The sequence below is a fragment of the Arachis ipaensis genome, chromosome B06, assembly GCF_000816755.2.
Source record: "Arachis ipaensis cultivar K30076 chromosome B06, Araip1.1, whole genome shotgun sequence".
Taxonomy (NCBI): domain Eukaryota; kingdom Viridiplantae; phylum Streptophyta; class Magnoliopsida; order Fabales; family Fabaceae; genus Arachis; species Arachis ipaensis.
The window spans coordinates 10,776,875-10,788,549 of record NC_029790.2 but is presented as its reverse complement, the minus strand read 5'-3'; the positions used below and the strand labels follow the sequence as shown (position 1 = coordinate 10,788,549).

General features: G+C 33.1%; 2 protein-coding genes across 3 annotated transcripts; one reads left to right on the top strand and one right to left on the bottom strand.

Annotated features, from left to right (window-relative positions):
• On the bottom strand, positions 6,058 to 7,116 carry LOC107646555. The gene has a single exon (XM_016350735.1). It carries the CDS (start codon positions 7,114 to 7,116, stop codon positions 6,058 to 6,060), a length of 1,059 nt encoding a protein of 352 aa, XP_016206221.1.
• Positions 8,765 to 10,059, top strand: LOC107646007 (putative expansin-A17). 2 transcript variants are annotated; one of them, XM_021103949.1, is made up of 4 exons: positions 8,765 to 8,986; positions 9,070 to 9,391; positions 9,483 to 9,798; positions 9,893 to 10,059. In XM_021103949.1, exons 1-3 carry the CDS (start codon positions 8,860 to 8,862, stop codon positions 9,793 to 9,795), a joined length of 762 nt encoding a protein of 253 aa, XP_020959608.1. In that variant the 5' UTR covers positions 8,765 to 8,859; the 3' UTR covers positions 9,796 to 9,798; positions 9,893 to 10,059. The 2 variants fall into 2 exon arrangements, with proteins under 2 accessions (XP_020959608.1, XP_016205664.1); XM_016350178.2 differs by having other exon boundaries at positions 9,483 to 10,042.

Genomic DNA, 11,675 nt, shown 5'->3' with positions numbered 1-11,675 from the left:
TATCTCGTAAATAAGAAGAGTGCTCTTTTTTTTTTTTACCTAAAACAATACATGCCATTTCCATGGATAATGCATGATTGATATATCTAGGGTTCCGGATAGGTATCCAACATCATTACATTATCCTTGCCTTAGAAGATAGTTTCGATATCATTTCGGAAAACAAATTTTGAGATTATCCACTAAAAGAACCCAAGGTTGGTCCCAACAATGGAGCTTAATTGGACTTATTAACAATTCCGATGGTATATTAAATATTTTAGTTGAAGTGGTTGTGATATTAGTTTTCCTCTTGAAAAGACTACAACTTATTTCATGCTTGACTATACTTTTCACAATTTAAATCTTCAGTACATGTAACTTTTAGTTATTCACCTAAAGAGAAAATGTTCGTTGATAATTTACATTATTGTATTTTACGTTGATGTTTATTTATCATTCTTAAGGTTTGGTGTACATTTTTTATTTCAACATTTAACTTTTTAATTTTATTAGCACAAAAATTGACATTACAGATAGTTTGACCATGACGATCGTTTGACCAAAAAGTGAGTCGATAATATGTAAGTCGAAATATCATAGCATGTGGGTTGTTCTATGAAAATGTAGGTCGAAGTATCACGATATATAGGTTGTTCCATGCATAAGAGCGTTAACACAAGGAGTTCAACTTATTATAGAAGGAGTCGAGTCGGTGATTTCTAAAAATCGAAATAAGATAATCACACGAAAGCTTAATCCAGAAATACTTTATGGAATATGGGGCTTGAAAATCAAGGTAAGAGAAGACTTCAAACTTGGAAATCAAGATTCTTCATAATCAAGGCAGTATCACTATATCGTGGCCTGAGAAACAAGAGGAAGTTAGATCGTGGAATGGAAATCAAGATTATTCATGATCAAGACAGTATCACTATGTCGTGGCCTGAGAAATAAGAGGAAGTTAGATCGTGGAAAGATAAAAATACTCTGTAAATTTATCCTTATGGTTTATAAATAGAAAAAATGTAAAAGTAAAAAAGGATCATCAATCTGAACACTACACTATCACACAAAACTCTATAAAATCCAAAGTCATACTGATGCTAAGAAGATCCATGGAGTAAAAATACATGTGAGTATCTGAAATCAATTTTCTTTTACTCTTGATTTTTTTCCTTTTATTTTCAATATTTGGTTTTATTGCTTTTCATTTCTTTTCGGATATTTTAATTTATTTTGTTTATTTATTTTAAACTTCAATTTACTTGTTATTTCATTTACAGTTTTTATTTATTTTATTTCTTTCTCTTTATGTTATTTTTGTCTCCACATTGTTTATTTTCTTTTCTTTCAAGCATTTTATTTCCAAGTTTTCACTTCACTTGATCTATATTCTTGTTTTGCATTTATCACAAATATTTTGACATACACAAATTCGATACCTACAGTAAATAATTTTCGGAACGAGATGGATATTTCTAACAGATTTTATCCCACGAAAATACAGATAGAATTTACGAGGGATTTCTTGTCGGAAACAAAAAAATGAATTAGCATAAATTACAGACGAGAAAGAGAATTTGTCGATAATTCTATCAGAAAAATTAATTTTTTTTCGTGAAAAATACTTACCGACGAAAAATTCCTTTGTAATTAAATAAACAAAAATGCCGTGTTTTATTGAATTATTACAGACAAAAAATCTATCTGTAATTTAAAATATTCCATCAGAAATATTGAGTTAAACCTAACTCTACCTCTACCCTCTCGAGCTCTACACTCCAAATGACCTTCACAGTTATCTTCCTCTCCATTCACACTCCAAACCTTTCTCCTCAGCACCTTCATCCACCGCTTGCTTCCATCATCAACACTTTTGAGACTTCCATCACTCTCGTCGTCATTAAGTATCGTTGTTCCCGTGCTGTCCCTTCTCTTCCCCTTTTTTACAAGTACAAATCTTAATCCTCTTTCAGTGACTTTTTCTTCTCTTCAAACCCAACATCGATGGTGAGTATTTGAATTTTCTATTATATTTCTTCCAATTTTTGATACAATGAAATTCTATTATTACAATGTAATTTTCATGTTGTGTTAGTTTAATTACTGCTTGATTTTCATTTTCAACTTGGGATTAAGCTAGCGTTTGTCTTTTATTTTCCGATTTGGGCTGCAGCTTTTCTGTTCAATTGGGAGGTTTTGACCATTTCTATTTTTTTATTTATTTTATTTTTGTGATATTACACTACAAAATCTATTAAATTCAAATACCTGTCCTTTTTGTTATTTCTTCTTTCAATTTTTGATGTTGAATCATTATGATAGGAAGAAATATATGTGACAAGAGCTAGGTTAGATGTTATGGGTAGTATTGCTCACTATTTTGAAAGCCTTGTTCTTCAGGTTGTATCTCTATCTCTCCTGTACAAGCATAACATTATTAGTGATATGTAAAGTTAAGCATCAGCACATAACATGTCTCCGAACTAAAAGGTCAATACTTTAATTGACAATTACTTGAATGAATAAAAGTCTCATAGGTGCTTCTTGTTGAGATAGTAATAATGTAAAAGAATCCTAAAAGTTAAAGCTATTAATTAGGTAGAGCCTTATAAATAGTTACTTCAGAATGTTATTGATCCATCAGGTTATTCCGGAAAATATAGACAAACATTCACTCAAAGGAGCCTGTTGTTTTGCTGTGCAAATTCAATTTGAGATATCATATTAACATTGCTTCTTTTGTAACATTATCTTGTAGATGCCAATCAAAGAAGCCTGCCATGTTGCTTTACAAAGCCGCCACCCTCAATCTCTTCAGATGAGGATTATGATGACACTAAAGACTATAGCTGATAGTTTTAGTATGGTTGAACAATATACTGAGAATTATAGTTGATGTATCAATACACTTTATTTATGTTTTGAATTATATTGACTTGCTTGTTTATACTACTTTTCTTTTAGTTTGATAATACGATAAATTTATTTATCTTTCCCTTTTCTGTTGCTAGTGATCATAGCCCCCAGGTAGCGGCCTAAGTCCCTTTATTCTTTAAAGCCCGAATATTTAGTGATTTCATCCCGGATGTCCATATATATTGGTTCTTTTAGAGAAAACAATGGAGGATTTTTTTACATTGATTTTCAGTCCAGATGCTTTGCAAAAGGTTTCAATCACCCCTGTCACTTCCTTAATCTGATCTATTGTTGCTTTAGCAAACAAGAGAAGGTCATCCGCAAACATAAGGTGGGATATGTCAGGTCCTTCCCTTCCCACTCTAATTGCCTTCCATAAACCTCTCTGAACCCGGTCTTCTATGAGGTGGAAAAGTTTGTCCATACTGATAACAAACAGGTAGGGAGAGATGGGGTCTTCCTGTCTCAAGCCTCTTTTAGGCACAAATTCTTCCGTTCTATTACCATTCCAAATGACGCTGTAAGAAACCGTTTGGACACAGTTCATAATTAAATTGACTAGATGACTTGGAAAATTAAATTTTTGAAGTCTTCTCATCATGAAGTTCCAATCTACCCTGTTATATGCCTTCTCAAAATCAATTTTGATGGCCATAAGTTGCTTTTTTCCTTTCATTCTTCTCATGGTGTGCATCATCTCCTTGGCAATCACAATGTTGTCTTGGATTTTCCTTCCCGGAACAAAGCTAGATTGGTGAGCTGCAATTCTGTCATTAAGGTGAGGCTTTATTCTATCAACCAGGATTTTGGTTATAACTTTGTAGCACACATTGCAAAGAGCAATAGGTCTAAATTGACTTATAAACTCAGGGTTGTTGAGCTTAGGGACAAGCGTCAAGAGGGTAGTGTTGCTTTGTTTTATCTGTTTTGGTTTGGTCCAGCAGGAGTAGATGAAATTGCACAGCTTCCCTTTCATTATTTCCCAGTTATTCTTGTAGATGAGAGATGAAAGTCCGTCACTTCCTGGTGCCTTGAGCGATCCGATGCTGAAAATAGCTCTTCTTATCTCCATTTCTGTCAGCATAGCTATGAGTTTCCTACAATTAGAGGTACTGAAATTAGGCATCAAAACTGATAAATTATCAATTGGATTGATATTTACCTGTTCTTGGTATATGTCTTGGAAGTGTTTGAGGACATGTGCTTTTAGCTCTTCTTCTTCTTCAATCTTGTTTCCCTCTTTGTTCTGAAGCTTTTGAATTATGTTTTTTCCCCTTCTGATGATGGTTTTGGTGTGGTAGTATCTTGTATTTCTATCTCCTTCTACTATCCATTCCTGTCTTGATTTTTGCATCCAAAATGTCTCTTCCTTATCTAGTATATCATTTAGTTCTTTGTTCAAATCTTGCTCCAATTTGTCTAGATAGGGATTTACTCCATACGTATTACTTCTTTGAATGCCCGCAATCCTGTTGAGAAGTCTTCTTTTAGCTTTGAAGATGTTCCTGAATATTTCCTTATTCCACTTCAGTAGGTCTTTTTAAGTTCTCCAATAGCTGTTAGTAGAGAGTTTTCTTTGTTCCAACTTGTTCTTAGGCAGTTTTGAAAATCCAGATGTAACTCTCACAGGCTTTAAATCTGAATGGTCTAGTATAAACACCATTTCTTTTTTTTTTTCACATTTGATAAGAAGAGGGTGATGGCCGGAATTGGTTCTAGTAAGAACTTCAACTGTTGCTTGTTGGAATCTGGTTCTCCACATAGGGTTAGAGAGTGCCCTATCCAGTCGTTTGAACACCCTATCATACCCATCCCATTTTTGACCCTTCCACGTGAATCTTGATCCTATGAAGCCTAAGTCAATCAGCCCACATCTGTTGATCCAATTTACAAAGTTGTTACATGCTCTCATATCCAAAGCCGCTCCGTCTTTTTTTTCCGAAGCATCCTTAATTTCATTAAAGTCACCGGCTATCAACCAATCTCCATCCATCGAGTTTGCTATGTTTAGAAGTTTAGGCCAAAGCTGATTTCTCATTTGGTTGTATAGATTAACATACACCGCCATCAAAAACTATTCCTTATCTCTTTGATACTGGACTTTCACATGAATGTATTATCGATGTGATTCGAATTTAGTTATGTTAAGGTCCTTTCTATTCCAACAAATCCAAATACCCCCTGCAAAACCTTGAGCTTCTTCAATGATGAAATTAGTGAAACCCAAATGTTGTATAACTTTCTTTGTTTTATCACCGCTGCATTTAGTTTCCAACAAAATAGCTAAATCTGGTTTATGTTGCTTCATCATATCCTTGAAGGTACGCCTAAAAGCATCACTAGCTGCACCTCTTACATTCCAAACTAGAGTAATCATAGAGACAAAAAAAGGATAAGAAAAGGAAAACAAAAAACCCTCACCCGATCAACAAATCAGGTTAGTTTATTTGCATCTCTGTGTCTCTAAGAACACTGATTTCTGGTGTGGTGAAATCCACTCCTTTTAGTAAACTCTCAGTTGGATTTTTCTCCCCATTTTTCATCTCCATGTCTTCCTTTCCATCCTCGGCCATAGCTGTTAGATCAGGTGGTTTCCCTTCTTGTAGCATTGTTTGGGTTGAGTGTTCCATTTCCCCTTCCATTTGAGTTGGAGTAGCTATAGCGTTCTCAACCCAGTTTTCCTCATAATGGGTCTTGGATATATTCTTGGTGATCTCTTTGTGGGATTATGTTCCCTTACTTCTATTATGCTCCTTGTTATTTTTCTGGTTGCGTTGTGTTTCTTCTCTGATTGTTGTATTATTTTTTGTTCCTTTTTCGATGCTGCCTTGTGAGTTTTTTTCTGTTGCTTGCACTTGTTTGCCTTTAATTCTTTTTTCTGTTTGTTTGTTGGATTTTGGTTCCCTATAATTTTTGCCTTTAGCTCCGTTCTTCTCTTGGCTTTCATTCTCCTTCTTCCCTTCATCCTCCATTGTTGATTCTTCTATTTGTAGAACTCTAAATCTTGTGTGAATTTCTCTACTGTTTTGGTTCTCTTTTGATTTGCTGGTTTCTCCCCCATATTTGTTAAATTCATCTTTGCCTCCTTTTTTTTCCTCTTTTTGGTCTTTGAACGACCATCCAAGTGCCATAATTTTCCTTGCTATCTGCCACTATTTATTTTCCTTTATCCTTCATGTTTGTGTTCCCATTTCCTTCTTCACTTCCTTTTGATGATTCTATGTTTGTGTCATTTTGCTTATCTTTTCCAGTTCCTGTTTTTTGCTCATCATTTTGATTGGCTGCTGTTTCTATTTGTTGCTTTTTCATTGTACAATTAATCTGATCATGGTTTATTCTTCCACAGGTAAAGCAAATCTGATGTATCCCTTCGTATTCCACCTGGTAGTCTTCTCCATTGATCATATATCTTCCCATCAACGGCTTCGTTAAGTCAACTTTTACACATAATCTAGCGAATTTTCCTTTGCTCATCTTGGCTATGTTGTTGTCAACTTTAACTGTCCTACCAATCAGATTTTCAATTTTCCTCAGTATAGTTCTGTCATAGAGTTCTATAGGTAATCCTGGAAGTCTCACCCAGGCAGTGATTCTATCTATTGTGGCTTTCATAGGATTAAAGTTGGGTTCCCAGAGTCTCACTGTGAGATAGTGGTCGAATATCTTCCAAGGACCTTCCAACAGAGCATAATCAAAGTCTTCGCTAGCATAAAATTTTACTAAATAGAAATCATTGCTAAGGTCAATGACATCTATGGTACCTTTCTTGCTCCACATACTCTCAAGTCTTCTTTTGATAGCTGCATATCCCACTTTCCTTCCTAGAAGCTTTACTATTATTGTATTCCACCAGGGCTTCCATAGTCTCCTCTCAAAAGTCTCACTTATAACAATATTATATAAACCTTCTTCTACATTTTCAACTCTTATCCCCTCTGAGTTGATTTTGTCGCTAATATTGTCTTTTTTTTGTTTGTGTTGCTCTGTCTCTGGTTCCTTTCTTCTGTGATCTTCTTCTTCCTCCTCTGCCTCAAGCTCATCTTCTTCCATATGATGTTCTGCAGGACCTCCCTTGACCATTTGGGCAAAGGTTTTTCTAGTCTTCAAACTATTCTTAGCAGCTAAGTTGTCTATCATCCATTTCTCTTCTCTTGGAACTAAGATATGAGTTCCTGTAAATCCCTCTCCGTCCTTTCTGACCTTCTTTATACTCATGTTCAGCTGATTTTGTTCTTCTGCAGTGGGCTGGTGCTCATGAGGATGCCCTTTTGGGTAGGGTGTCTGCGGATCGAATCGGATATGATATCCGCACTTTTTAGTGCCGGATCCGATCCACACATTTATGGATCGGATCGGATATCGGATATATCCGCATAATTAAACCTTCTCTTTTTAATCATATTTCTATGTAAAAGAATTCGATAAAAATATTTATTTCATACTTTTAAACTTATTTATTCCTAAAATATTTTTAATCAAACTCTCTCTAAATAACAAAAATAAAATAATACAATATATGAATAATATTTTGCTTTATCTCACTTTCAAATGTTATTTTTAATTGAGTTTTAGATATTTTTGTTGTTTTTAGTTTTAAAGATTTAATTTTAAGTAAAAATTGATATGCAATTATTTTCGTATAAAGTTGATAGATAAGAGTTGTTAAATAATAATTTAGTCAAATATGTCAATTCATCTAATCATTATTAATTAGCAACTTCACATAAAGATAGTTGTACATAAATTTTCATGTTATTTTTAATGTTCAATTATTGACAGATTTATTGGTTGAAAAGTATTGATTTCACTAATTTCACTAATTTCTTAACCATAATATCACTAATTTCACTATGGATACAAATACCAATCACTCTAAACGTTCGAATAAAAATATGATTATTATTAATTAATTATGTTTAAATTACTTTTTAATTAAAAAATGTGTGTGTTAATTATATATTAAGAAAATACAAATATCAAAATAATGCTTAAACGTTTAACGATATTGATTGTATCATACTACTAATCCCAAATTCCTTAGAAGCAGAATGTATGTGCAATGTGAAATTGACATTTGAACATGGAAGAATGTGGTATGTATAACCGGAAATAGCGTTAAGATGGCATCAGCCATGTGCCATGTGCCATGTGCCTTGTGACTCCAACTAATTCCATGAAACATGCCACAACACATGTATTATAGCTGACTTATTAATAACAGTTGCTTAGCCCTCTTCTACAATAGCTGCATATATAACATAAAAAAAATGTCCATTTCTTGATAAACAACAGATAATCAAGTCAACTACAAATACATATCAATAATATTAAGACATTGCATGTTACAATGTACGTACTACGTACCTGCTAGGTACCCATAGTTTCGTTCTTTATCTTTCATTATTGCGTGTACCATTTATGTATAAGTACGGAATAACAGCATCTTGTTTATTTAATTTCTGTAATATATGTTGGATAAGCTATCATCCAAGTGGGTTGGCCTATAGGATTAATTATTATATGATAAATGCATGTTAGGGTTTACCGCCGCAAGTTGTGGAAACTACGTTTGATTGATTATATTGTATTTGTACCAACTACGTACCACGGATCCTAGAAATGATTAAACGTGTTATGCATACAAACCAATTAATTAAATTAGTTTATTTCATGATTATATATACCTACCATTATCCCTACTTCTTTAAGGCATGTTATCCACTATTATTTTTAAAACAAGAGCGAGATTTGACATTTTTGGTCAACTCTCGATACTATTTTTATTTCTCAATACTTTGAACCCGATTGATTATCGAACTAGTTCGTTGTTCGTTCCACTGTCTCAACTGCTTCTATAAATTACCATATGATTTTGCCATTTTATGCAGCAAAATAATCAAGTACGTTACATTTCCTTAGCTTGATTAGACAAATTAAACCGAGATATATATAGAGAGAATGAGAACATTCTTCTTTTTATTATTGTGTTTGGTGTTATTCATTGCACAACATAGAGTTGAATGTGCACTGTGGCAGAAAGCTCATGCAACTTTCTATGGTGGAGCCGATGCCTCAGGAACAATGGGTACATAACATATATAATCAAGATTATTCAACTTGATATTTTTTTGTTCAGATTCATTAATTCGTTGTGAGTTCTTGTTGTAGGTGGTGCATGTGGCTATGGGAATCTATACACAGATGGTTACGGTACGAAGACGGCGGCTCTGAGTACCGCTCTGTTTAACGATGGGAAGGCATGCGGCGGTTGCTATCAGATAGTTTGTGATGCAAACCAAGTGCCGCAATGGTGCCTTAAGGGCACTTTCATCACAGTTACTGCCACAAACTTTTGTCCTCCAAACTATGCACTCCCTAATGACAATGGCGGTTGGTGTAATCCTCCAAGACCACACTTCGACATGTCTCAACCTTCCTTTCTAACCATTGCCAAATACAAGGCCGGCATCGTACCCATACTGTACAGAAAGTATGTCGTTATTAGTATATGTTATATGATAATTTAGTCAAATATATTTAAAAAAAAAAAGTCCAATCCTAACATATATTTAATTATACAGAGTTGGGTGCAAAAGGAGTGGAGGAATAAGATTTAGCATCAAAGGAAGGGATTATTTCGAATTAGTGACGATAAGCAATGTAGGTGGAGTTGGGGAGATAGGACAAGTGTGGGTAAAAGGGTCAGAGAAGAATGTGTGGGAAGCAATGAGCAGGAACTGGGGTGTTAACGGGCAAAGTTTAAGCTATCTCAATGGACAGAGCTTGTCCTTCAAAGTTCAACTCACCAATGGAAGAACCCTCACTGCTTATAATGTAGCACCCTCCAATTGGAAATTTGGCCAATCTTTCATCTCTAATGTTCAGTTCAACTAATTAATCACTATACATATCCACTTGTATCCATTCAAATAGGCTCAACAATTCAAACATTGTGTGCAGCTATTTGATGACTATAACAGGTATGTAGCAAATCTTGTCACTCAAGAAAGCCATATGATAAGAGTATTATATTTTGGCCTGTTCAGCAATAAGTGTTTGTGATGTAATCATATTACCGTGGTAATTTATCAAGTCTGTTAAAAATGAATAAATAATAAAAAAGTATATGTTAGGAAAATAATATTGGATTCAAAATAATCAATTTTGTTCTACTTCAATTGAATCTGAACTTGAATTATTTATTATCCTCAACAACGAAATAACTAAATAACTGATGATGGAAGAGAAGAAGAAAAAAGAAGGAGGAGAAAAAATTTCAATGGAAGAAGAAGGAAAAAAAAGAGAAGGAGGTGGTATTGGTGAGAGAGTAAAACAAGAAGAAATTTGAGAAGGTAAAATAAAAAAAGAAAAAGATGAATAAGAAAAAAAAAGAAGAAAATGGTGATGATGATGAAAAAAAAAAGCAGCAGTAGCAAAAGATGAGGAGGAAAAATAGAAAAAGTTTTGAATTATGAAGAACTTATCAACACATATATACCAAAAATTCTTAAACAATACATTTAAGTATCTTCGTATTACATCCAAATATTTTCGTATTACACCCAAATTTGTTATAAATTACAGAAAAATTTTTTTTTAATGCTGCATTTTTTTTCTTATTTTTTTCTTTTTTTTAGTTGAACGAATGTAAGTTCATCTTTTTTCAAGTAATTTTATACCATTATGTGTTTCTTCTATTTCTTTGTTTGATTTTTTTTTGTTTTTATTCTTGTTAAAAGAGTAAAACAAGAAGAAACTTGAGAAGATAAAACAAAGAAAAAAAAAAGATAAATAAGAATAAAAAAAAAGATGATGATGATGATGAAAAAGAAGAAGAATAAGCAGCATAGAAGATAAGGAGGATGGAGAAGAAGAGTTTTGAATTATACAAAATTTATCAGCACACATACACAAAAAAATTTTAAAGAATACACTTAAATATCTTCGTGTTACACCCAAATTTACTGTAAAACAGAAAAATATTTTTTTCAATGCAGAACTTTTACATTACATTCAATTCAAACCATCAATGATAAAACATTATTCACCTACAGAATCATAAACTACTAACAAAACAATTAACTAGAATCGAATCACGCCTCAACTATTTGATTGGATTCAAAACAATAAGTTCAATTGATAATCTGAACTTGAATTATTCATTATCTTCAACAACGAGATAAGGAGAAGAAGGAGGGAAAAGTAGGAGAAAAAAATTCTAATACAAAAAAAAGGAGGAAGAGGAGGAGGAGGTGGTATTATTGGTAACCACAATAACAAAAGAGAAGAAGAAGAACGTGCAGTAACGGCACAAAGAAGAATATGCATGCATTGATTGAAAAATCGGTTAAATTAGGAAGCGCGTAAAATCGATATAATAGAAGAGGCACGTCTGAAGTGATCTCTCACTACTAAATTTTTGCTTTAGAGAATAAAGTATGATCTCTCACCTTTAAATGGTTTTTCTCTTATATTTTTTTTTTCGATTCCACCTATAAAATAAATGATGAGAGATCAATCACATTTTACTCTTTAAAATAAAATTTAAAATTTTAAAAATCTAAATTCTAATTTGTATAAGTAAAACACTTGTATATAAAGAATACTGGTATATGTATAGAGGGACACTTTCGGTGAAGCCGTGACACCAGCAGCTTCAGTTGTTGCTTTCAACATTTTACTTTGGTTTTGTATTACTTTACGTGTCCAATTTTCAATAGAAAAAGGATAATTAATTTATAATTTAAAATTTTAAAATATATAAAAAATATATA